The sequence below is a fragment of the Pseudophryne corroboree genome, chromosome 4 (assembly GCF_028390025.1).
Source record: "Pseudophryne corroboree isolate aPseCor3 chromosome 4, aPseCor3.hap2, whole genome shotgun sequence".
In the NCBI taxonomy this organism is placed as follows: Eukaryota; Metazoa; Chordata; class Amphibia; order Anura; family Myobatrachidae; genus Pseudophryne; species Pseudophryne corroboree.
The window spans coordinates 680,458,219-680,485,536 of record NC_086447.1 but is presented as its reverse complement, the minus strand read 5'-3'; the positions used below and the strand labels follow the sequence as shown (position 1 = coordinate 680,485,536).

The 27,318-nt window shown below is 46.6% G+C and overlaps 1 protein-coding gene across 14 annotated transcripts in view; it reads right to left on the bottom strand.

The window, feature by feature from the left end:
• SYNE1 (spectrin repeat containing nuclear envelope protein 1) overlaps positions 1–27,318 on the bottom strand; it is a 965,679-nt gene that overhangs the window by 632,040 nt on the left and 306,321 nt on the right. For all 14 annotated transcript variants that reach the window (XM_063917854.1, XM_063917860.1, XM_063917859.1 and 11 more), the window contains 2 exons: positions 12,216–12,323; positions 11,792–11,929 (listed from right to left, as the gene is read on the bottom strand). In XM_063917854.1, coding sequence (XP_063773924.1) covers positions 11,792–11,929; positions 12,216–12,323 — 246 coding nt within the window. The remainder of the gene's footprint in view (positions 1–11,791; positions 11,930–12,215; positions 12,324–27,318) is intronic.

Here is a 27,318-nt window from a genome sequence, read left to right as displayed (position 1 = left end):
GTTACCGAAATTGGTGAATGCCCATTCTACTAGAAAGGTGGGCTCGTCCGGGGCAGTTGATCGGGGAGTCTCGGCATTGCAACTTTGCAGAGCAGCTAGTTAACAAACAATTTGGCTAAGTTTTACAGTTTTAATACCTTGGCCGAGGTTGACCTCACGTTTGGTCATTCGGTGCTGCAGAGTCATCCACACTCTCCCGGCCGTTCTGGAGCATTGGTATAAACCCCATGGTTCTTGAAGTGTCCCCAGCATCCTCTAGGACGTATGAGAAAATAGGATTTTAATACCTACCGGTAAATCCTTTTCTCTTAGTCCGTAGAGGATGCTGGGCGCCTGTCTCAGTGCGGACTCTGTCTGCAGTTATTGGTTGTGGTTACACACAGGTTGTGTTATGGTTTTTTGTCAGCGTATTGCTGCAAATTCGTCATGCCATTGGCTTGTGTTCTATTGAATGCCACGTTCTGCGGCATGCTTGCAGTGTGAGCTGGTAAGATTGCTCACTGTGGTTTAACGATAAATCCTTTCCTCGAAATGTCCATCTCCCTGGGCACAGTTCCTTAAACTGGAGTCTGGAGGAGGGGCATAGAGGGAGGAGCCAGGTCACACCATTTGAAAGTCTTAAAGTGCCCATGTCTATTGCGGATCCCGTCTATACCCCATGGTTCTTGAATTGTCCCCAGCATCCTCTACGGACTAAGAGAAAAGGATTTACAGGTAGGTATTAAAATCCTATTTTTCTATGCTTGAAAACCACAATAAATACATTTACAAGAAAAAAATATGATTTTAATACCTACCGGTAAATCCTTTTCTCTTAGTCCATAGAGGATGCTGGGGTCACATCAAGAACCATGGGGTTATACCAAAGCTCTAGAACGGGCGGGAGAGTGCGGATGACTCTGCAGCACCGATTGACCAAACATAAGGTCCTCATCAGCCAGGGTATCAAACTTGTAGAACTTTGCAAAGGTGTTTGAACCCGACCAAGTAGCCGCTCGGCAAAGTTGTAATGCCGAGACCCCCCGGGCAGCCGCCCAGGACGAGCCCACCTTTCTGGTAGAATGGGCCTTCACCGATTTCATTAATAGCAATCCAGCCGTAGAATGAGCAAGCTGAATCGTATGACAGATCCAGCGCGCAATAGTCTGCTTGGAAGCAGGAGCCCCAATCTTGTTGTGAGCATACAGGACAAACAGAGCCTCCGTTTTCCTAAACTGAGCCGTTCTGGCGACATAAATTTTCAAAGCTCTGACTACATCGAGAAACTTCGATTCCAGCAAGGCGTCAGTAGCCACTGGCACCACAATAGGTTGGTTCAAGTGGAACGAAAAAACTACTTTCAGCAGAAATTGCTGACGAGTCCTCAACTCTGCTCTATCTTCATGGAAGATCAAATAAGGGCTCTTGAGAGACAAGGCCGCTAATTCAGACACCCGCCTTGCCGACGCCAAGGCCAACAGCATGACCACTTTCCAAGTGAGGAATTTCTACTCTACCTTCTGTAAAGGTTCAAACCAATGAGATTGAAGGAATCGCAACACCACGTTAAGATCGCACGGTGCCACTGGGGGCACAAAGGGGGGTTGGATGTGCAACACGCCTTTCACGAAAGTCTGAACTTCTGGAAAGGAGGCCAATTGTTTTTGGAAGAAAACCGATAAGGCTGAAATTTGTACTTGAATTGAGCCCAACTTTAGGCCCGCATCCACACCAGCTTGTAGAAAATGGAGAAAACGTCCTAACTGAAATTCTTCCGTAGGAGCCTTCCTGGATTCACACCAAGACACGTATTTTCTCCAAATACGGTGGTAATGTTTAGACGTTACTCCTTTTCTGGCCTGAATAAGAGTGGGGAATACCCTTTCGGGCTAGGATCCGGCGTTCAACCGCCAAGCCGTCAAAGTCGTGGTAAGTCTTGGAACACGCGCGGCCCCTGCTGTAACAGATCATCCCTCAGAGGAAGAGGCCAGAGATCTCCTATTAGTAATTCCTGAAGATCTGGATACCAAGCCCTCCTAAGCCAGTCTGGAACAATGAGGATCGCTTGAACCTTTGTTCGTCTTATGATCTTTATCACTTTTGGAACAAGTGGAAGCGGAGGAAACACATACACCGACTGAAACACCCACGGTGTCACTAGGGCGTCCACTGCTATTGCTTGGGGGTCTCTCGACCTGGAACAATATCTCTGAAGTTTCTTGATGATGCGATACGCCATCATGTCTATTTCAGGAATTCCCCAAAGACTTGTCACTTCTGCAAAAACCTCTTGATAAAGACCCCACTCTCCTGGATGGAGATCGTGTCTGCTGAGGAAGTCTGCTTCCCAGTTGTCCACTCCTGGAATGAAGATCGCTGACAGAGCGCTTGTATGCCTTTCCGCCCAGCGCAGAACCTTTGTGGCCTCTGCCATTGCCATTCTGCTCTTTGTTCCGCCCTGGCGGTTTATGTACGCTACTGCTGTTATGTTGTCCGACTGAATCAAGATGGCCCGATTGCGAAGAAGATGTCCCGCTTGCAGAAGGCCGTTGTAAATGGCCCTTAACTCCAGAACGTTTATGTGTAGACAAATTTCCTGGCTTGACCATCTTCCCTGGAAGCTTTCCCCTAGAGTGACTGCTCCCCAGCATCGGAGACTCGCATCCGTGGTCACTAGGATCCAGTCCTGGATCCCGAACCTGCGCCCCTCTAGGAGGTGAGAGCTGTGCAGCCACCACAGGAGTGAGATTCTGGTCTTGGAAGACAGGATTATCTGGATTGATACTCTTGCTGGTTTCAGAATTTGATTGACCGGGTTCGGAATTTCCAGAGCTTTTTCCACTGGAAGAAAAACTCTTTGTAATTCTGTGTCCATAATCATTACCAAAAACGACAGCCGTCTCGTCAGAACCAACTGTGATTTTGGCAAGTTTAGGAGCCAACCATGTTGCTGCAGAATTGTCAGGGAGAGCGTAATGTTCTGCAGTAATTGGTCCCTTGATCTCGCCTTTATCAGGAGATCGTCCAAGTACGGGATAATTGTGACTCCTTGTTTGCGCAGGAGAACCATAATTTCGGCCATTACTTTGGTGAAAACCCTCGGAACCGTGGACAGACCAAACGGCAACGTCTGAAACTGGTAATGACAATCCTGAACTGCAAACCTCAGGTAAGCCTGATGTGGAGGATAAATGGGAACATGTAAGTAGGCATCCTTTATGTCTACTGACACCATAAAATGCCCCTCCTCCAGACTGGAGATCACTGCCCGGAGAGATTCCATCTTGAATTTGAATTTTCTCAGGTAGAAATTGAGGGATTTGAGGTTCAGGACTGGTCTGACTGAGCCGTCTGGCATTGGGACCATGAACAGGCTCGAATAAAAGCCTTCTCCCTGTTGCGACGGAGGAACCCTGACAATGACTTGATTGTGACACAATTTTTGTATTGCGGCACATACCACCTCCCTGTCCGGAATAGAAGCTGGTAAGGCCGATTTGAAAAATCGCCGAGGGGGAACGTCTTGAAACTCCAGTTTGTACCCCTGGGACACTATTTCTAAAACCCATGGGTCCAGAGCTGAACGAGCCCAGCACTGACTGAAGAGTCTGAGACGTGCCCCCACCGGTGCGGACTCCCGCAGAGAAGCCCCAGCGTCATGCAGTGGATTTGGCAGAAGCCGGGGAGGACTTCTGCTCCTGAGAATCGGCCACGGCCGGTGATCGTTTACCTTTTCCCTTTCCTCTAGAAGCAAGGAAGAAGGCCCTCGGCCTTTTCTGTATTTATTGGGCCGAAAGGACTGTATCTGATAGTGGTGTGCTTTCTTTTGTGGTGCAGGCACATAAGGTAAAAATGATGAGTTACCCGCGGTAGCCGTAGATACCAAGTCAGCGAGGCCGTCACCAAACAATACACCACCTTTATACGGTAGAGACTCCATAGCTTTCTTAGAGTCAACATCAGCATTCCATTGATGAATCCACAATTCTCTCCTAGCTGAGACTGCCATGGCATTGGCCCTTGATCCCAAGAGGCCAATATCCCTCGCAGCTTCCTTTAGGTAGACTGCAGCGTCCCTGATATAACCTAGTGTCAAAAGAACACTATCCCTATCCAGGGTATCTATTTCAGATGACAAGTTATCTGCCCATTTTTCGATAGCACTACTCACCCACGCAGATGCAATGGCTGGTCTGAGTAGCGTACCCGTGGTGACATAAATGGATTTCAATGTATTTTCCTGCCTACGATCTGCAGGATCCTTTAGGGCTGCCGTGTCAGGGGACGGAAGAGCCACCTTTTTGGACAGCCGTGATAGAGCTTTGTCCACAATGGGGGGTGACTCCCATTTTCCCCTATCCCCAGAGGGAAACGGATACGCCACTGGAATCCTTTTGGGAATCTGAAACTTTTTGTCAGGATTTTCCCAAACCTTTTCACAAAACGTGTTCAGTTCATAAGAGGGAGGAAACGTTACCTCAGGTTTCTTTCCTTTATACATACAGACCCTAGTATCAGGAGTCAGTGTCCGTGTCGGTATCCGTGTCTGCCAGCTAGGCAAATGAACGTATTTGTGACCCCGAGGGGGTCTGGACTTGTAACAACACATTCTCTATGGATTTCTTCCATGCCTGGTTCTGAGACTCAGATTTATCCAATCTCTTATTTATCAGAGCCACATTTGCATTCAAAGCACTCAAAACATTCATCCGATCAGGTGTCGGCGGTGCCGACAGGGTCACTCCCACAGCCGTTTGTGTCCCTAACATAGGGGGTAATTCCAAGTTGATCGCAGCAGGATTTTAGTTAGCAGTTGGGCAAAACCATGTGCACTGCAGGGGAGGCAGATATAACATGTGCAGAAAGAGTTAGATTTGGGTGGGTTATTTTATTTCTGTGCAGGGTAAATACTGGCTGCTTTATTTTTACACTGCAAATTAGATTGCAGATTGAACACCCCACACCCAAATCTAACTCTCTCTGCACATGTTATATCTGCCTCCCCTGCAGTGCACATGGTTTTGCCCAACTGCTAAAAAAAATTCCTGCTGCGATCAACTTGGAATTACCCCCATAGTCTCCTCCTGGGAAGAGCACTCCGCCTCAGACATGCCGACACACGTGCACCCAACACACCCAGACACACTTGGCCTATAGGGGACAGACCCACAGTAAAGCCTGTCACAGAGGGAGTTATTGCCAGCTCACACCCCAGCGCTCAATCGCGGTCTGAAGCACCACAGAAAATGCCCCAGACCTGCAGTGCTTTTATAATTAACATATAATGCACCAAAATAACTGTGCCCCCCCCTGTTTTTCACCCTGATACTTATGCAGCAGAGTAATGGCGCGTTTCAGGCCCGTTCTTTTCAAATACATTTTTATACTGGCGGGGGTCCGGACAGTGTCCTGGCACTATGTCCGCTCTTGCCAGTTACTTATAGAGGTCATATATGCTGCCCAGGGCGCCCCCCCACGCACTGCACCCTGTAGTGCCGCTGTGTGTGGGAGCATGACGCGCAGAAGTCGTGACTGAAGTCTTCTTTTCTTCTTTTACTCACCTGTCTTCTGACTTCTGGCTCTGCAAGGGGGGTGACGGCGGGCTCTGGGAACGAGCATCTAGGCGTACCTAGCGATCAGACCCTCAGGAGCTAATGGTGGCCTGTAGTCAAAGAAGCAGAGCCTTTAAACTCACAGAAGTAGGTCTGACTTCTCTCCCTTAAGTCCCATGAAGCAGGGAGACTGTTGCCAGCAGTCTCCCTGAAAATAAAAAACCTAACATAATGCCTTTTCAGAGAAACTCAGTAGAGCTCCTCAGAGTGCATCCAGTCTCACTGGGCACAGATTCTAAACTGGAGTCTGGAGGAGGGGCATAGAGGGAGGAGCCAGTTCACACCCTTTGAAAGTCTTAAAGTGCCCATGTCTCCTGCGGATCCCGTCTATATCCCATGGTTCTTGATGTGACCCCAGCATCCTCTAGGACGTATGAGAAAAAAAGAATATAGTCATCCGATTCACAAGGTAGAGCTGAAACTAGGGTAATTCGGCGTGTGCCCATGCCCAGGGCTCAGAGCTGAGGGCTTCGGTACAGTATTAATTGCTTCAGGGTTTTTTTTTTAATAATCAAGATTAAAATTTACCATACAGTATATTATGTTTATAATAGCAGGGCTTTGAGGGTGGCTGCAACAGAGGCGTAACAACCATTGGTGCAGAAGGCGTATTGGACCGGGGGCACCTGAGGAGTAAGGGGCCCTCTGCTGTCCAGACCAGCAAGGAGTCACCTGCAAACGGCCCCCCCACCCCACCGCAGATAATTTTAAGAAATGTCATATGAATGGCCCAGTGCAGAGAGCAGGCTGGGCGCCACTACCTGAGGGACTTGCCCCTTACGTTAGGTAGGCAGGGCTGACCTTGAGTGTGCAAGACGATAGAGGAGTCCTGCCACCTATCAGCGCTGATGATCACAGCCACATACTGCCTCTAATTAACCGGCAGCTGTACTTTTTCTCTGATTCACTGCTATCTCTGAATTAAAGGCAGCTCACAACCGGTGTAACTGGCACTGCCAGAGACTGGCTATTGAGTACCAAACTGAGGAAAGCATAAGGGATGGATGCCACCGGCATATCTATGATGGATGCAAGGTATGCGGTGCACATGGGCCACTGGGTCCAGAAGGGGCGACACGCTGCACACCCTGCACCCATTTAATTATACTCACCTCTCCGTCGGCCTGGCACTGGTTGCAGAGCGGCAAATATTACTCGGAAAATGTCCGTGACGGCTATTTTCCGGTGATTCATGCATGCGCAATAGAGATGTCCCCATGAACATACAAGGCCAGAGTCTACTTCATCAGAGACTGCACACGGGCCCCCTCCTTTATTAAAGGGACAGAGCAGAGGCCACTGTGTTCTTGCCCCCACCAAGGTACATGCCCCCTGTTCTCTACACACCATGCAGCAAATTGTGCTTGTACCCCTGTCACAGTCATCCCTGTCACCCACTGCCTCTCCCTGTCACCCTCTGCCTCCCTCTGCATTCCACTGTCATCCTCTGCCTCCCCTTGCCTTCTGTTGTCACCCTCTGCTTCCCCCTGCCTTAAGCTGTCACCCTCTGCCTCTCGCTGTCACCCACTGTCGTGTGGCATGGTTGGGGAGTAGGGGGGGATTATATTTTTGAACTTGGGCCCACCACTCACAAGTTCTGCCACTGGGCTGCAGCCTGTCCCACTGCACCTCCCACCCAGCTGGCCTCCACTGAGACTGACACTGAGTGCTCAAACATCAATAAGAAACCACAATGAGAAGAATGGACAAGGCTAGAAGATGAAGTAGGATGTAGTCTAGCACTTTACAAGTCAAGACCATCTAGGTAGAGTAAGCATGACCCTTCAGAGGTTACCCACACCCCTTCAATGGTGGAAAGACTAGTGTTTTCTTTCATTCAGGTAACCAAAATGCTTTGCTAAGCCACTGTCACTAGGAACTAGAACATCATTGAAGCATAATTACATTTGTTAATCCCTCAAAATACCTGACTGCACTGTAAGTGACATTCACTTACAGTAATTGCAACAATTCAGATGCACACAAAGCTCCTTTTTTTTCTTGCACAATTTATTTCACATTAATACAATAACATTTAGAATTATAACAGCAGCCTTTCCACATGGTCAGGCCTTTGTGGGTGAGGCATCTTTTATATAAAGCCATTAGTCATGTGTCTGACAGCTGCACAGAGGATAGAGCTTCAGGGAGACTGTGGCCCCTCTCTCCCCTCACAGCTCTCACTGGCAGCTGGACATCACAGAGGAGAGCTTCAGGGAGACTGTGGCCCCTCTCTCTCTCTGCTCACAGCTCTCAATGACAGCTGGACATCACAGAGGAAAGCTTCAGGAAGACTGTGCCCCCTCTCTCTCTGCTCACAGCTCTCACTGGCAGCTGGACATCACAAAGGAGAGCTTCAGGGAGACTGTGGCCCCTCTCTCTGCTCACAGCTCTCAATGACAGCTGTACATCACAGAGGAAAGCTTCAGGAAGACTGTGCCCCCTCTCTCTCTGCTCACAGCTCTCACTGGCAGCTGGCCATCACAGAGGAGAGCTTCAGGGAGACTGTGGCCCCTCTCTCTACTCACAGTTCTCAATGACAGCTGGACATCACAGAGGAAAGCTTCAGGAAGACTGTACCCCCTCTCTCTCTGCTCACAGCTCTCACTGGCAGCTGGACATCACAAAGGAGAGCTTCAGGGAGACTGTGCTCCCTCTCTCCGCTCACAGCTCTCACTGGCAGCTGGACATCACAGAGGAGAGCTTCAGGAAGACTGTTCCCCCTCTCTCTCTGCTCACAGCTCTCACTGGCAGTTGGAAATCACAGAGGAGAGCTTCAGGGAGACTGTACCCCCTCTCTCTCTGCTCACAGCTCTCACTGGCAGTTGGAAATCACAGAGGAGAGCTTCAGGGAGACTGTGCTCCCTCTCTCCGCTCACAGCTCTCACAGGCAGTTGGACATCACAAAGGAGAGCTTCAGGGAGACTGTGCTCCCTCTCTCCGCTCACAGCTCTCACTGGCAGCTGGACATCACAGAGGAAAGCTTCAGGAAGACTATACCCCCTCTATCCAATCACAGCTCTCACTGGCAGCTGGATATCACAGAGGAGAGCTTCAGGAAGACTGTGCCCCCTTCTCTCCACTCACAGATCTCACTGGCAGCTGGACATCACAGAGGAGAGCTTCAGGGAGACTGTGCCCCCTCTCTCTCTGCTCACAGCTCTCGCTGGCAGCTGGACATCACAGAGGAGAGCTTCAGGAAGACTGTGCTCCCTCTCTCCTCTCACAGCTCTCACTGGCAGCTGGACATCACAGAGGAGAGCTTCAAGAAGACTGTGCCCCCTCTCTCTCTGGTCACAGCTCTCACTGGCAGCTGGACATCACAGAGGAGAGCTTCAGGGAGACTGTACCCCCTCTCTCCAATCACAGCTCTCACTGGCAGCTGGACATCACAGAGGAGAGCTTCAGGAAGACTGTACTCCCTCTCTCCTCTCACAGCTCTTACTGGCTGGCAGCTGGACATCACAGAGGAGAGCTTCAGGAAGACTGTGCCCTCTTTCTCTCTGCTCACAGCTCTCACTGGCAGCTGGACATCACAAAGGAGAGCTTCAGGGAGACTGTGCTCCCTCTCTCCGCTCACAGCTCTCACTGGCAGCTGGACATCACAGAGGAGAGCTTCAGGAAGACTGTGCTCCCTCACTCCGCTCACAGCTCTCACTGGCAGCTGGACATCACAGAGGAGAGCTTCAGGAAGACTGTGCCCCCTCTCTCTCTGCTCACAGCTCTCACTGGCAGTTGGAAATCACAGAGGAGAGCTTCAGGGAGACTGTACCCCCTCTCTCTCTGCTCACAGCTCTCACTGGCAGTTGGAAATCACAGAGGAGAGCTTCAGGGAGACTGTGCTCCCTCTCTCCGCTCACAGCTCTCACAGGCAGTTGGACATCACAAAGGAGAGCTTCAGGGAGACTGTGCTCCCTCTCTCCGCTCACAGCTCTCACTGGCAGCTGGACATCACAGAGGAAAGCTTCAGGAAGACTATACCCCCTCTATCCAATCACAGCTCTCACTGGCAGCTGGATATCACAGAGGAGAGCTTCAGGAAGACTGTGCCCCCTTCTCTCCACTCACAGATCTCACTGGCAGCTGGACATCACAGAGGAGAGCTTCAGGGAGACTGTGCCCCCTCTCTCTCTGCTCACAGCTCTCGCTGGCAGCTGGACATCACAGAGGAGAGCTTCAGGAAGACTGTGCTCCCTCTCTCCTCTCACAGCTCTCACTGGCAGCTGGACATCACAGAGGAGAGCTTCAAGAAGACTGTGCCCCCTCTCTCTCTGGTCACAGCTCTCACTGGCAGCTGGACATCACAGAGGAGAGCTTCAGGGAGACTGTACCCCCTCTCTCCAATCACAGCTCTCACTGGCAGCTGGACATCACAGAGGAGAGCTTCAGGAAGACTGTACTCCCTCTCTCCTCTCACAGCTCTTACTGGCTGGCAGCTGGACATCACAGAGGAGAGCTTCAGGAAGACTGTGCCCTCTTTCTCTCTGCTCACAGCTCTCACTGGCAGCTGGACATCACAAAGGAGAGCTTCAGGGAGACTGTGCTCCCTCTCTCCGCTCACAGCTCTCACTGGCAGCTGGACATCACAGAGGAGAGCTTCAGGAAGACTGTGTCCCCTCTCTCTCTGCTCACAGCTCTCACTGGCAGCTGGACATCACAAAGGAGAGCTTCAGGGAGACTGTGCTCCCTCTCTCCGCTCACAGCTCTCACTGGCAGCTGGACATCACAGAGGAGAGCTTCAGGAAGACTGTGCCCCCTCTCTCTCTGGTCACAGCTCTCACTGGCAGCTGGACATCCCAGAGGAGAGCTTCAGGGAGACTGTACCCCCTCTCTCTCTGCTCACAGCTCTCACTGGCAGTTGGACATTACAGAGGAGAGCTTCAGGGAGACTGTGCTCCCTCTCTCCGCTCACAGCTCTCACTGGCAGCTGGACATCACAGAGGAAAGCTTCAGGAAGACTGTACCCCCTCTATCCAATCACAGCTCTCACTGGCAGCTGGATATCACAGAGGAGAGCTTCAGGAAGACTGTGCCCCCTCTCTCCACTCACAGCTCTCACTGGCAGCTGACATCGCAGAGGAAAGCTTCAGGAAGACTGTGCCCCCTCTCTCCAATCTCAGCTCTCACTGGCAGCTGGACATCACAGAGGAGAGCTTCAGGGAGACTGTGGCCCCTCTCTCTCTGCTCACAGCTCTCACTGGCAGCTGGACATCACAGAGGAGAGCTTCAGGGAGACTGTGCTCCCTCTCTCCGCTCACAGCTCTCACTGGCAGCTGGACATCACAGAGGAAAGCTTCAGGAAGACTGTGCTCCCTCTCTCCAATCACAGCTCTCACTGGCAGCTGGACATCACAGAGGAAAGCTTCAGGAAGACTGTACCCCCTCTCTCCAATCACAGCTCTCACTGGCAGGTGACACCCGCTAGAAACATTGCCATTTTTGCTCCAAGGTCTGGCAAATATATGGTCCAGAATTGATATATTTATTGGATTAATATATTGGATAGCAGGGTAGAGAAAAAAGAAGTGGGAGAGGGACATGGTAGGAGAAGAGAGAGATGGGGCAAATGGAGGAGAGATAGATGAGGGAACAGGGTAAACAGAGTGATAAGGAAAGGGGAGAGACAGATAAGGGATAGGCCAGGAGGAGAGAGATACAGAGAGTGGTCATCGATAGTCACTAAATATGCTATAGGAGGCCATCTATGGTTTCTCTCTTCGATGGCCATCCCTGTTACTTCTGTGAAATCACAGCCTGGGAGTGGGGCTTCATGGGTGTCAAGGGTGGAGCTATGCTCCGTGTCCCGGCATCTTGTATACATTTTTTTTTTTTTTAAATAGAAAATTAGGCCTAGTTATCGATGGAGGGAAACCATCTGGTTCTCCCCCATCGATGGTAAAAGTATGCGACATCGGTCACAGACCATCACTAATTTTGAATCATCGATGGTTGATGGCTGTCCCTAGAACGGGGGCAAAGTAAGAGAGAGAGAGAAAAAGAGAGAGAGAGAAAATTAGAAGTGGGGGAAGACAGAGAGAAAGAACTGAGGAGATGGGGTGGTGGAAGACTCCTGCAATGTTAGCTAGTAAACTGGGTCTAAAATACAAGTGACGAATAATAGAACATAGCTAAGAGATCAAAGATATACTGTAAACAAGTTTTACACAGCTGTGAACTGAATAAATCCATAAATAACCTACCCTTGCTGAAACCTTCTCCCATGCTTGCTTCACCATTGTTTGATCGAGTGATAATTTTCCATCTTTACCCAACGGCTGAATAGCACTTTCAATTTGTTTCTTTTTTATTTCATACTGCACTCGATACTGTTTAAATGACTATAAGACATAGAGAAACAGCTTATTCAAAGGAAATCTTTCAGCATCAAATTAAAAGAAAAAAGGAAATTATTAAACACCTTTACTCAAATGTACCCATGGGGACATGTACTAACAAGAACATTATCAATTACCTTTATGTTGGCTTATATTTATTTAAAAAATCATGATTGTGCAGGTATTCCAAAAGTCAGTGTGAATACAATAGTAAATCTGTGCTTTTACACTGTACATATTAATGCTGTGTTAAATACAAAACATGCATCATTTTATTTGTATTGTATACCTGGTATTTGTCCTGTAAACTGCTTTCTACTGTTTGTGCCCTGGTGATGTCCCTTTCAAACTGTTCAATCCAAATCTTCAAGTCTCGAAGCACCAACCTGTTTTCCCTCTGCAAGAAACACATTACACTGATGGTACCCAAGGTAACTGATAATCATCAGAAAAAATACTGCTCATTCCATCAAGCTCCAGCTGAAAGTTTATTTATGGATCTTTTGCATAAATTTGTATCATATATAGATAACAAGTGCAAGTCAACGATGAGTGTGGTATAGAAAATCTATACTATCTAGAAAGACAGACATTCTAGTGGCAAACGCAGGATTACTAGAGGGGGGTTTCCAAATACAATCCACAATCTCCCGCTCTGCGGAACATTGGAGCAAGTGCGGGAGTTTGGGCAAGTGGTAGAAGGACCTAGTACCAACTCTGGACATTAATGTACACATTGGTCTTTTTATACACTGGATACTGTGTTGAATACAATATTATTATTTAACACCATAGGTGGTCTATTTTAAAAGCTGTATCAAACATATTTAACTAAGATAAATAAAATAAGTGGTCAGGTAAAGGTTAAACATCCCATAATGAATAAATACACAAACATTAGAGAACTAGTAGGAGACAGTACTGTACTTTCTAAGCACACATTCTTCCACCTAATGATAAGGGAGGTCATTCCGAGTTGTTCGCTAGCTGATTTCGGTCGCAGCGCGCGATACGGTGAAAAAGTGGCATTTCTGCGCATGCGTATGGGGAGCAGTGCGCACGCGCAACGTACTTTCACACAAGGTCTAGCAACGCTTTTCAATCGCACTGCTGGCCGCAGAGTGATTGACAGGAAGTGGGTGTTTCTGGGTGGTAACTGGCCGTTTTCGGGGAGTGTGTGTAAAAATGCAGGCGTGCCCGATAAAAACGCAGGAGTGGCTGGTGAAACGGGGGAGTGGCTGGCTGAACGCAGGGCGTGTTTGTGACGTCAAACCAGGAACGTAACAGACTGAAGTGATCGCTAGCTAGGAGTAACTCTCGAGCTGCTCAGAAACTGCACAATCATTTTTGGGAGCAGTTCTGCGATCCTTTTGTTCGCACTTCTGCTAAGCTAAGATACACTCCCAGAGGGCGGCGGCTTAGCGTTTGCACTGCTGCTAAAAGCAGCTAGCGAGCGAACAACTCGGAATGAGGGCCAAGGTGCCTGTCTCTTCTTCCTGGCAGCTACTCTCTGGTCCACTGCAGTGACTGAGGGTTCAAATCCACACACACAGAAAATTGGTAGAAGCAGCAGCTACCAATGGGCACGTGCAGCAGCTCTGTCCCTTAAACTGCAGGTTGTGTCGACACTGAGCTCTCGTAATTGTATTATATTCTATAGCACTGTCTACCTTTTACCAGTCAACCTTTTGAGCATGTCGACTTTGTCTACCTGTTGACCATATGGGGTTGACCTATTGACTGTCCATCCAGATATTGGAACCTGCCAACGATGGTCATTGCCATTGTACCAGCATGAGTTGGAAATAGTGTATGATTTCATGCTTAACTTTTAACTGTCATAAAATTATCAATCGACTTTTCGTGATTAAAGAATTATGTTGGTCCAAATCCTATGAATCCAAACTTTGTGATACTTCTAGTCATTTGGAGTTTACAATTGAGAAGATATTGCGAACAATCTAGATAGATGGCTACATGATAGGATCTCCTGCTATACGTAAGTAGTATGTACCTTACTGAATTGTCTGAGTAGATGGCTTTCATACTCTTCTGACTCAAAAGCCTGGATAATCAAGTTGGTTGTTTAGACTACAGGAGTGGAGATTAAGGATAGGCACTAGTAGTGATGTGCACCGGAAATTTTTCGGGTTTTGTGTTTTGGTTTTGAATTCGGTTCCGCGGCCGTGTTTTGGATTCGGACGCGTTTTGGCAAAACCTCCCTGAAAAATTTTTGTCGGATTCGGGTGTGTTTTGGATTCGGGTGTTTTTTTACAAAAACCCTCAAAAACAGCTTAAATCATAGAATTTGAGGGTCATTTTGATCCCATAGTATTATTAACCTCAATAACCATAATTGACACTCATTTTCAGTCTATTCTGAACACCTCACACCTCACAATATTATTTTTAGTCCTAAAATTTGCACCGAGGTCGCTGGATGGCTAAGCTAAGCGACCCAAGTGGCCGACACAAACACCTGGCCCACCTAGGAGTGGCACTGCAGTGAATACTTTCCTTCTGATGAAACGGCCAGCGTTGTAGGCCGAGAAACGCGTTAAGGTACTCCATTGAAGGACTTCATCTGACTACTGCATTCTCCTGACACTCCGTGAGCCGTATATATCGAGTGGACCGTAGCCGCAATTAAAACGGACTTTTCACCAGCGGCTGGGGAATTTGCTGCTCCAATCTTTCTGCACTGCTGCACATTCAAATTGGTACAGTACCCTTTAGCGGAGAAAACAACCGCGTTTGTCTGGATGGTTCACTGGCGACGTGACCAGCTGTACTTTCACTGCACAGAGCCGCTGCAAACCCGGCTCAGTACAGCGCCTTTGACGGAGAGGCTCTCACATCAGGTGATATACTACAAGTGAATTTGACCATCACCGTTCATTTGTCACTTAATAATACAGCGCGGGTGTCCGCAATTTCAATACTGGGATACTCTTTGCCAATGAGGTTCTTTTGTGTACAAGGAGAAGAGAGTGTACACTTTAACAGTGATTTATAACAGAGGCACTTTTTCATCAGTCTCCTTTTTATAAATATTTCAGCTCGTGGACGCACGGCTGATTTTCATGAAGCACCAATGCAGCCCTTAATTAAGGTCTATTAAAGGTTTTCTTATTCATATTGGTTCAGGAGATATGGCAGTCTTGTATATATTTATACATTTTTAATTGTTCATAATTTTAGGCCAGTACTGCATTTTTACGTGGTTGATATAATAATATTTAAAAAAATATATATATATTAGATTCATCCAGCGCTCCCATTCTTTATTTTTTTCACATCTAGGAGTGGCAATGCAGTGTCAGACAGGATGGCACTTCAAAAAAATTGTCCCTAAACAGCACATGATGCAAAGAAAAAAAGAGGCGCACCAAGGTCGCTGTGTGACTAAGCTAAGCGACACAAGTGGCCGACACAAACACCTGGCCCATCTAGGAGTGGCACTGCAGTGTCAGGCAGGATGGCACTTCAAAAAAATTGTCCCCAAACAGCACATGATGCAAAGAAAAATGAAAGAAAAAAGAGGTGCAAGATGGAATTGTCCTTGGGCCCTCCCACCCACCCTTATGTTGTATAAACAGGACATGCACACTTTAACGAACCCATCATTTCAGCGACTGGGTCTGCCACACGACTGTGACTGAAATGACTGGTTGGTTTGGGCCCCCACCAAAAAAGAAGCAATCAATCTCTCCTTGCACAAACTGGCTCTACAGAGGCAAGATGTCCACCTCATCATCATCCTCCGATTCCTCACCCCTTTCACTGTGTACATCCCCCTCCTCACAGATTATTAATTCATCCCCACTGGAATCCACCATCTCAGATCCCTGTGTACTTTCTGGAGGCAATTGCTGGTGAATGTCTCCACGGAGGAATTGATTATAATTAATTTTGATGAACATCATCTTCTCCACATTTTCTGGAAAAAACCTTGTACGCCGATTGCTGACAAGGTGAGCGGCTGCACTAAACACTCTTTCGGAGTATACACTGGAGGGATGGCAACTTAGGTAGAATAAAGCCAGTTTGTGCAAGGGCCTCCAAATTGCATCTTTATCCTGCCAGTATACGTACGGACTGTCTGACGTGCCTACTTGGATGCGGTCACTCATATAATCCTCCACCATTCTTTCAATGATGACAGAATCATATGCAGTGACAGTAGACGACATGTCAGTAATCGTTGCCAGGTCCTTCAGTCCGGACCAGATGTCAGCACTCGCTTCAGACTGCCCTGCATCACCGCCAGCGGGTGGGCACACAATTCTTAGCCTTTTCCTCGCACCCCCAGTTGCGGGAGAATGTGAAGGAGGAGCTGTTGACGGGTCACGTTCCGCTTGACTTGACAATTTTCTCACCAGCAGGTCTTTGAACCTCTGCAGACTTGTGTCTGCCGGAAAGAGAGAAACAACGTAGGTTTTAAATCTAGGATCGAGCACGGTGGCCAAAATGTAGTGCTCTGATTTCAACAGATTGACCACCCGTGAATCCTGGTTAAGCGAATTAAGGGCTCCATCCACAAGTCCCACATGCCTAGCGGAATCGCTCTGTTTTAGCTCCTCCTTCAATGTCTCCAGCTTCTTCTGCAAAAACCTGATGAGGGGAATGACCTGACTCAGGCTGGCAGTGTCTGAACTGACTTCACGTGTGGCAAGTTCAAAGGGTTGCAGAACCTTGCACAACATTGAAATCATTCTCCACTGCGCTTGAGTCAGGTGCATTCCCCCTCCTTTTCCTATATCGTGGGCAGATGTATAGGCTTGAATGGCCTTTTGCTGCTCCTCCATCCTCTGAAGCATATAGAGGGTTGAATTCCACCTCGTTACCACCTCTTGCTTCAGATGATGGCAGGGCAGGTTCAGGACTGTTTGCTGGTGCTCCAGTCTTCGGCACGCGGTGGCTGAATGCCGAAAGTGGCCCGCAATTCTTCGGGCCACCGACAGCATCTCTTGCACGCCCCTGTCGTTTTTTAAATAATTCTGCACCACCAAATTCAATGTATGTGCAAAACATGGGACGTGCTGGAATTTGCCCAGATGTAATGCACGCACAATATTGCTGGCGTTGTCCGATGTCACAAATCCCCAGGAGAGTCCAATTGGGGTAAGCCATTCTGCGATGATGTTCCTCAGTTTCCGTAAGAGGTTGTCAGCTGTGTGCCTCTTATGGAAAGCGGTGATACAAAGCTTAGCCTGCCTAGGAACGCGTTGGCGTTTGCAAGATGCTGCTACTGGTGCCGCCGCTGCTGTTCTTGCTGCGGGAGGCAATACATCTACCCAGTGGGCTGTCACAGTCATATAGTCCTTAGTCTGCCCTGCTCCACTTGTCCACATGTCCGTGGTTAAGTGGACATTGGGTACAACTGCATTTTTTAGGACACTGGTGACTCTTTTTCTGACGTCTGTGTACATTTTCGGTATCGCCTGCCTAGAGAAATGGAACCTAGATGGTATTTGGTACCGGGGACACAGTACCTCAAACAAGTCTCTAGTTGCCTCTGAATTAACGGTGGATACCGGAACCACGTTTCTCACCACCCAGGCTGACAAGACCTGAGTTATCCGCTTTGCAGCAGGATGACTGCTGTGATATTTCATCTTCCTCGCAAAGGACTGTTGGACAGTCAATTGCTTACTGGAAGTAGTACAAGTGGTCTTCCGACTTCCCCTCTGGGATGACGATCGACTCCCAGCAGCAACAACAGCAGCGCCAGCAGCAGTAGGCGTTACACTCAAGGATGCATCGGAGGAATTCCAGGCAGGAGAGGACTCGTCAGACTTGCCAGTGACATGGCCTGCAGGACTATTGGCTTTCCTGTGTAAGGTGGAAATTGACACTGAGGGAGTTGGTGGTGTGGTTTGCAGGAGCTTGGTTACAAGAGGAAGGGATATAGTGGTAAGTGGACTGCTTCCGCTGTCATCCAAAGTTTTTGAACTTGTCACTGAATTCTGATGAATGCGGTCCAGGTGACGTATAAGGGAGGATGTTCCTAGGTGGTTAACGTCCTTACCCCCACTTATTACAGCTTGACAAAGGCAACACACGGCTTGACACCTGTTGTCCACATTTGTGTTGAAATAATTCCACACCGAAGAGGTGATTTTTTTTTTGTATTTTGACCAGGCATGTCAATGGCCATATTTGTCCCACGGAAACAGGTGTCTCCCCGGGTGCCTGACTTAAACAAACCACCTCACCATAAGAATCCTTCTTGTCAATTTCCTCCCCAGCGCCAGCAACACCCATATCCTCATCCTGGTGTACTTCAACAGTGACATCTTCAATTTGACTATCAGGAACTGGACTGCGGGTGCTCCTTCCAGCACTTGCAGGGGGCGTGCAAATGGTGAAAGGCGCAAGCTCTTCCCGTCCAGTGTTGGGAAGGTCAGGCATCGCAACCGACACAATTGGACTCTCCTTGGGGATTTGTGATTTAGAAGAACGCACAGTTCTTTAATATGCTTTTGCCAGCTTAAGTCTTTTCATTTTTCTAGCGAGAGGATGAGTGCTTCCATCCTCATGTGAATCTGAACCACTAGCCATGAACATAGGCCAGGGCCTCAGCCGTTCCTTGCCACTCCGTGTCGTAAATGGCATATTGGCAAGTTTACGCTTCTCATCAGACGCTTTCAATTTTGATTTTTGGGTCATTTTACTGAACTTTTGTTTTTTGGATTTTACATTCTCTCTACTATGACATTGGGCATCGGCCTTGGCAGACGACGTTGATGGCATTTCATTGTCTCGGCCATGACTAGTGGCAGCAGCTTCAGCACGAGGTGGAAGTGGATCTTGATCTTTCCCTATTTTAACCTCCACATTTTTGTTCTCCATTTTTTAATGTGCGGAATTACATGCCAGTATCAATAGCAATGGCCTACTACTATATATACTGCGCACAACTGAAATGCACCACAGGTATGGATGGATAGTATACTTGACGACACAGAGGTAGGTAGAGCAGTGGCCTTCCGTACCGTACTGCTATATATACTGGTGGTAACTGTCAGCAAACTGCAAAACTAAAATGCACCACAGGTATAGAATCTAGATGGATAGTATACTTGACGACACAGAGGTAGGTAAAGCAGTGGACTTCCGTACCGTACTGCTATATATACTGGTGGTCACTGTCAGCAAAACTCTGCACTGTACTCCTCCTATATAATATACTGGTGGTCCCCAGCCCCCACAGTAAAGCAGTGTGAGCACAGATATATGCAGCACACTGAGCACAGATATGGAGTGTTTTTCAGGCAGACAACGTATACTGGTGGTCACTGGTCAGCAAAACTCTGCACTGTACTCCTCCTATATAATATACCTGTGGTCCCCAGTCCCCACAATAAAGCAGTGTGAGCACAGATATATGCAGCACACTGAGCACAGATATGGAGTGTTTTTCAGGCAGACAACGTATACTGGTGGTCAATGTCAGCAAAACTCTGCACTGTACTCCTCCTATATAATACTGCTGGTCCCCAGTCCCCACAATAAAGCAGTGTGAGCACAGTTATTTGCAGCACACTGAGCACAGATATGGAGTATTTTTCAGGCAGACAACGTATACCGGTGGTCACTGTCAGCAAAACTCTGCACTGTACTCCTCCTATATAATATACTGGTGGTCCCCAGTGCCCACAATAAAGCAGTGTGAGCACAGATATATGCAGCACACTGAGCACAGATAAGGAGCGTTTTTCTGGCAGACAACGTATACTGGTGGTCATTGTCAGCAAAACTCTGCACTGTACTCCTCCTATATAATACTGCTGGTCCCCAGTCCCCACAATTAAGCAGTGTGAGCACAGATATATGCAGCACACTGAGCACAGATATGGAGCGTTTTTCAGGCAGAGAACGGATAAAACTGGTGGTCACTGATCAGCAAAACTCTGCACTGTACTCCTCCTATATAATACTGCTGGTCCCCAGTCCCCACAATAAAGCAGTGTGAGCACAGATATATGCAGCACACTGAGCACAGATATGGAGCGTTTTTCAGGCAGAGAACGGATAAAACTGGTGGTCACTGATCAGCAAAACTCTGCACTGTACTCCTCCTATATAATACAGCTGCTCCCCAGTCCCCACAATTAAGCAATAAGCACAAATATTTTTGCATCAAAAATTCAAGATTAATAAACGGAGAGGACGCCAGCCACGTCCTCTCCCTAACATTTCCAATGCACGAGTGAAAATAGCGGCGACGCGCGGCTGCTTATATAGAATCCGAATCTCGCGAGAATCCGACAGCGGGATGATGACGTTTGGGCGCGCTCGGATATACCGAGCCATACGGGAGAATCCGAGTATGCCTCAGACCCGTGTAAAATGGGTGAAGTTCGGGGGGGTTCGGTTTCCGAGGAACCGAACCCGCTCATCACTAGGCACTAGGGGGAGGGTTAGGGGTTAGGATTAGTCCTATTTATCACCAGAAGCTACACAGGATCCACCGGAATTCCTCCTGGCATCACCGCTGGACCTGGAAGGTACTAATGGAACCACCAGGGACATTTTGTCGACATTCTTTTTATGTTGACATTTCATCAGTGTCGACAAAATGGCTGTCAACATGGTAGATGTCGACATGCCAAGAATGTGGACAAGCTGAATGTCGGCAATACGACCATGTAAACATTCTTGTGTCAACATTAAGGATGTCAATAAAATATACCACACGTAAAATATACCACACCTATTTGCAGGAGTTTCACCTCCTCGCATTCATTTGTGAGAGTGTTTAGGTGTTTGCCTTGGCTATGGGGGTCATTCCGAGTTGATCGCTCGCTAGCTAGTTTTAGCAGCCATGCAAACGCTATGCCGCTGCCCACTGGGGAGTGTATTTTAGCTTAGCAGAAGTGCGAACGCATGTGCAGCCGATCTCTACAAAAACAGTTTCTGCAATTTCAGAGTAGCTTTGAACCTACTCAGCGCTTGCGATCACTTTAGCCTATTCATGTCCGTATTTGACGTCATACACCTGCCCAGCGAACGCCCAGCCACGCCTGCGTTTTTTCAGACACCCCTGCGTTTTTACAAACACTCCCTGAAAATTGTCAGTTGACACCCAGTAACGCCCCCTTCCTGTCAATCTTCTTGCGGCCGCCAGTGCGAAGGAAAACTTTGCTAGAACCTGAGTACAACCACAAAGAGCTTTGTACCCGTACGTCGCGCGTGTGATTGCTGCGCTGCGAAAATCGGCAGCGAGCGATCAACTCGGAATGACCCCCTATATTCTAGCCAAGCCCATCTTAATTCAAACATATGCACACAGTATTCAGCAGCTTTATTTAGACTCTGTGATTAGGCGTAGAGCTAGGATGCGCTCCATCTAAACTAAATCTTACACACTTTAAATTTGCAGCATGGTTTTGCCAAGAGGAAAAATTGTACCAACTACTGTAGCTGTTTTTGCTCCTAGTGCTATATTAGGCCCTTCACACCTCTGCAATACCAAATTGGCAGGATGACTATAGTAGGAGCACTTACTAAAGGTGGCCATACACCAAAAGATTTTCAACCAAAAGATACACAAACTGAATCAACGGTTTCAACAGACCAGCCATCTTTTTGTCCGAATGAACAATTTTGTGATGTCACAGAAGTATGCGGACACTGCTTGTCTACTTCTGCTTGTTAAAAATAGAGAAAATATATATATTTTTTTAATTGCGTGCAGGAACTCCCTAATTTATTAACAGCTCTGGTGCCTCAGGTCAGCGTTAGTTACCTCATAATCAGAGAGGAAAATTTTGTGAGGGTCCCCACTCATTTTAGGATAACCCGCATTGGGCATTGCCAGCCTGGGCTGCTGGGACAATAGACGGGATCCCTGTAGTGAAGTGGCTGATTAGCAGAATTTGCTATCTTTACTGAATTAGCCCCATAATTTGGAATTGTGGTGTAACAAATCATCCTGCTGTCACTATCTCCTGCCACAGTTTGCAGCAGCCGGGGTGGGGCCAGTGCCGGACTTGCCATCTGACAATTCTGGCAAATGTCAGAAGGGACGATTGCCAGTTGGGCCAGTCCAGCCACACAGAGAGTTGTGCTTACCGTGCACAGTCTTCCAGCTCTCTGTTCATCCCGACCCCCGCCAATCCGTGGCTGGCACACAGATAGATGGGGCCGCAAAGCCAGGCCACCTGGCGCGCTCCCATAAGCCGTGGCCACGCACCTCTTGTTGTGTGCGTGTGTTGACATGCCAGGGCTGTAACCATGGGTGGAGCCATGATGATGCAATTCACCGCAAATCCCGTCATCAAGCCACTTATGACTATTCAGTTTCCGGTCTGCTATAGCTTTTTAAAACATATTAATAGTGTTGCAAAAAAAAAAAAAAAAAAAACATACATAGTACAGTAGTTATCTGAGTAAGCATACAAATACACATTATTGTAACAAAGCCCTGCCGTTAGTGACTTGTTTTTAATAAAAAAAAATAGAAAAGCAAAAATTAACACAAATATTTAATAAAAGCTGTACAATTAGTGTACATATAAGTGCAGAGCCGGCCTTAGGCATAGGCAAACTAGGCAAATGCCTAGGGCATTTGGTATGCTTAGGGGCACCAGCAGCTTCTGCTGATTAAAATGATATATATTCTGTGTGTGACTGCGGCTGTATCTGCATACGAAATGCTATGTTGCAGTGTAGTCCTGGAAATCACTGTAATGTAGCATTTCATATGCAGATACAGCCGCAGTTGCACACAGAATATAGGCATGCCGCATATCATTTTAATCAGCAGAAGCTGATTAGCCACATAGTAATGCAAATAAGATGCATTTTCATAAACAAAAGGCGCCCGATGTTAGCAGAGCTGCCAGCTGACTCATGCCAGGCATCTCCTGCAGAACTAGCGGTGGTGCTAGGGGGCACCAGCCAAAATCTTGCCTAGGGCATCATATTGGTTAGGGCCAGCTCTGTATAAGTGGATGGGGGGGGCTTAAGTAAAAATGGGGCTTAAGTAAAATGTGAGCGTATGCAGTATATACTATGTTCCAATGTGGTGATACTGTTAATTTTAAACCAACACTGCAGTTTTCACAGCTGGATATTTCCATACTGTACATATGATTGTAAAATCAAACTGAATTTATTTTTTCCCCACATTTAATGCATAGTATTTTGTGCATGAAACCAGTTGCTAAGACTTCAGTGTGAATAAAGCTGGTGGAAGCTAATTTTTCTCTCATATGGTGGCCAAAGTTGCCTAGCAACACATTCTGCTAATAAAAAGCAGAGAGAATGTTACTAAAACTCCTACGGACTAATTAAAAAGATACTAATGCAACTATCCAGTTAGAATTTATATGAATTACCACATTTATATTATGCAGTATATTTGTCAGTATATGTAATGGATAACCCGCGCTTTAGAAATAATGTGGAGCTGCTCCTTTAAAAAATGGTAACAATAAAACGGAGTGAAAGGAGCGCTTAAGATGTATGAAAAAATAAGGGAAAAAGAAAATAATAATAAATTAAAATGAAAAATAATTTTTCTGCAAACACCTGTGAAAAGAAAAAATGGTTAGTGAGAAATGTTTACAGCACTTTCGTGCTAATGTGAGTGGTCCTGTGTGGGAGTCCTTTTTATAAATGCCGGCACTTTTGTCCGTACTGCGGCTGCAGTTGGGACGTCTAGCTAACTATCCCTATTCCTGCCTACCTTTCAGTCACGTCCAGACTGTAATTCTTTCTTGCGGATCGCGTCCTGCCGGCTGGTCCCAATGCTGGTGCACGCGCTCCCGTCTTTACACCTGTTCGGCGCAGGTGGGATGACGTCAGGGCTTCACTCACAGATTGTTTGCCAACGCGTTTCGGACTTGCTGGTCCTTAATCCTGGCTGATAGAGACACTTCCCAAAAGGTTCTCTTTATATAGCTTTATTGTTTAATTGGCTTGATTGGAGAAGGCTCGTTAAGTTAAAAACAGCTGAATAAAATTTGTCAGAAGCTTTTTCTCACTCATTTGACACAGGTGTTTGCAATTTTAAAGGGAAAAAAGGGTGATTGTATAAAATAAAGGTTATGAGAAATAATTTAAATCAATCAATTATGAAATTAATTATAAAAAATTCATTATAAAAAGGAATTAAGCTCAAAATCTATATTGAGACCAGTGGGTTCCAGACTCAATATAGATTTTGAGCTTAATTCCTTTTTATAATGAATCAATTGATTGATTTAAATTATTTCTCATAACCTTTATTTTATACAATCACCCTTTTTTCCCTTTAAAATTGCAAACACCTGTGTCAAATGAGTGAGAAAAAGCTTCTGACAAATTTTATTCAGCTGTTTTTAACTTAACGAGCCTTCTCCAATCAAGCCAATTAAACAATAAAGCTATATAAAGAGAACCTTTTGGGAAGTGTCTCTATCAGCCAGGATTAAGGACCAGCAAGTCCGAAACGCGTTGGCAAACAATCTGTGAGTGAAGCCCTGACGTCATCCCACCTGCGCCGAACAGGTGTAAAGACGGGAGCGCGTGCACCAGCATTGGGACCAGCCGGCAGGACGCGATCCGCAAGAAAGAATTACAGTCTGGACGTGACTGAAAGGTAGGCAGGAATAGGGATAGTTAGCTAGACGTCCCAACTGCAGCCGCAGTACGGACAAAAGTGCCGGCATTTATAAAAAGGACTCCCACACAGGACCACTCACATTAGCACGAAAGTGCTGTAAACATTTCTCACTAACCATTTTTTCTTTTCACAGGTGTTTGCAGAAAAATTATTTTTCATTTTAATTTATTATTATTTTCTTTTTCCCTTATTTTTTCATACATCTTAAGCGCTCCTTTCACTCCGTTTTATTTTTTTTAGTATATTTGTCAGTGCCAACAGGTTTTGAGTTTTATAGCCTGTAATATTAATACAGCTTTAGATATATTTATAAAGCTGGATGGACTGTGTATTTACACCTTCCTAAACCTGTGCTGACCATCTGCTTCAACTTATGGTTGGCAAATAACGTTCTATGTGACCATATGGTAAAGTCTTCAATTGTATTAGTAATAAAAAGAGGAAAATAGGATTAAAGTTTACTAAGAGAATATAGACAAGTTTACCATTAGCAATAAAGTATAAAGTAATAATAAATAGTATCAAGTAATAAATAATTGCAACCATAGAAAGTCTGTATTATTTCTGCATAATAGTAAATAGGGACCTACAGTATCTATACACCAAATAACTTTCACTCTGTACAGTTGCCCCAGGCAAACAGATGTGTCCTCATGTGAATGGATCACGTCAGCCGCTAGTCGCACGCGGCCATGAATTGTTGCAGGTTGCGTATGCACAATGTATTCCGCAGGCACACTATACGTGGCAAACATATATATATCTGCCTATTAGTCAGATGGTCAATATTAAGATAGTAATAGTTTCCTGCCACTGCAACCAGCTGTGCAAAACATCTTAGGGTGCAACTGAGTTCGTTACACTGACTCTGCCACCTTGTGAAAACCTACCCGACAGAGCCGTAACTAGGTGTATGCGGAGGGGTATCCGCAGATAGTGCTGCAGGGTAGGGGGCGCTGTTGGTGGCACTTGTCAATTACCTGTTTTAATTACTTTCACTTGCAGCTTCCACCCTTTTTGAAGCCCAGCATCTCCTGACCGCCCCCGTCTAATACCCCGACCCCTTCCATCGCTAATACTGTACCTATACAACCTTCATGAACTCAACTTGAGATCTCTTTGTTATTGAGTCACACTGTCCTTTGTTACATTTCAAGATGCTGACATACCCGGGATTCAAACCCACTGCCTGTGGCATTGCAGTCATTGAGCTATCTGCCCTTGCATAGAAAGGTAGATAATTCTAAGCTAGAGAATTTTATCTTTTTGAAGGTTACGTTGTACTTTGTAAAAAAAATATCAGCAATAAACCTGAGCAGATCTATGTATTGTATGGCTTCAAGGGATTGGATGTGTGGCTGCACACTACATAGATCTGCTCAATTACAATGCTGATTATTTTTTTTACAAAGTACCAGTAGCTTCACATAGTTAGAAAACTCATAGTTTTTATAAAGGATCAAACAGCTCAATAAGTAGGGTGTTTGATTAGAATTCAACAGGTTATAGATGTGAATACTGGGTATGGCAGTATACTGAAATGTGTTATTTAATAAAGGGTATTGTAACTGAATATCAACGAGCTCTCAAGTTAAGTGCATGAATGTGGTCTAAAGAGGATTTGTGTCCTAATCCATTTGGTCTACAAATGTGTGTGTGTGTGTGTGTGTGTGTGTGTGTGTGTGTGTGTGTGTGTGTGTGTGTGTGTGTGTGTTAGTGATGAGCGGGTTCGGTTTCTCGGAAACCGAACCCCCCCGAACTTCACGCTTTTTACACGGGTCCGAGGCAGACTCGGATCTTCCCGCCTTGCTCGGCTAACCCGAGCGCGCCCGAACGTCATCATCCCGCTGTCGGATTCTCGCGAGGCTCGTATTCTATCGCGAGACTCGGATTCTATATAAGGAGCCGCGCGTCGCTGCCATTTTCACACGTGCATTGAGATTGATAGGGAGAGGACGTGGCTGGCGTCCTCTCCGTTTAGAGTAGACTAGAGAGTAGTAGAGAGTAGAGACACTTGATTTACTAATTTTGGGGAGCATATTAGGACGGAGTACTACTTGCTGATAGTGTGACCAGTGACCACCAGTTTAATTAATCCGTTCTCTGCCTGAAAAAAAACGATACACAGTGTGACACAGTCACATACCATATCTGTGCTCAGCCTCAGTGTGCCCTCAGTGTGCTGCATCATCTATGTAATACTGTATATCTGACTGTGCTGAGTGCTCACTGCTCACACAGCTTAATTGTGGGGGAGACTGGGGAGCAGTTATAGCAGGAGTACATATTTTAACAGTGCACACTTTTGCTGCCAGAGTGCCAGTACCAGTGTGACTGACCAGTGACCACTGACCACCAGTATATTGTGATTGTCTGCCTGAAAAAGTTAAACACTCGTCGTGTGGTGTTTTTATTTTATAAACGCATTCTGCTGACAGTGTCCAGCAGGTCCGTCATTATATAATATATACCTGTCCGGCTGCAGTAGTGATATATATATATTTTTTATATCATTATCATCCAGTCTATATTAGCACTGCAGCAGACGCAGTACGGTAGTCCACGGCTGTAGCTACCTCTGTGTCGGCAGTCGCTCGTCCATCCATAATTGTATACCACCTACCCGTGGTGTTTTTTTTTTTTTCTATCTTCTTGATACTAGTAGCTTACTTTAGGAGTCTGCAGTGCTGAGCTGACAGTGTCCAGCAGGTCCGTCATTATATAATATATACCTGTCCGGCTGCAGTAGTGATATATATATATATTTTTTATATCA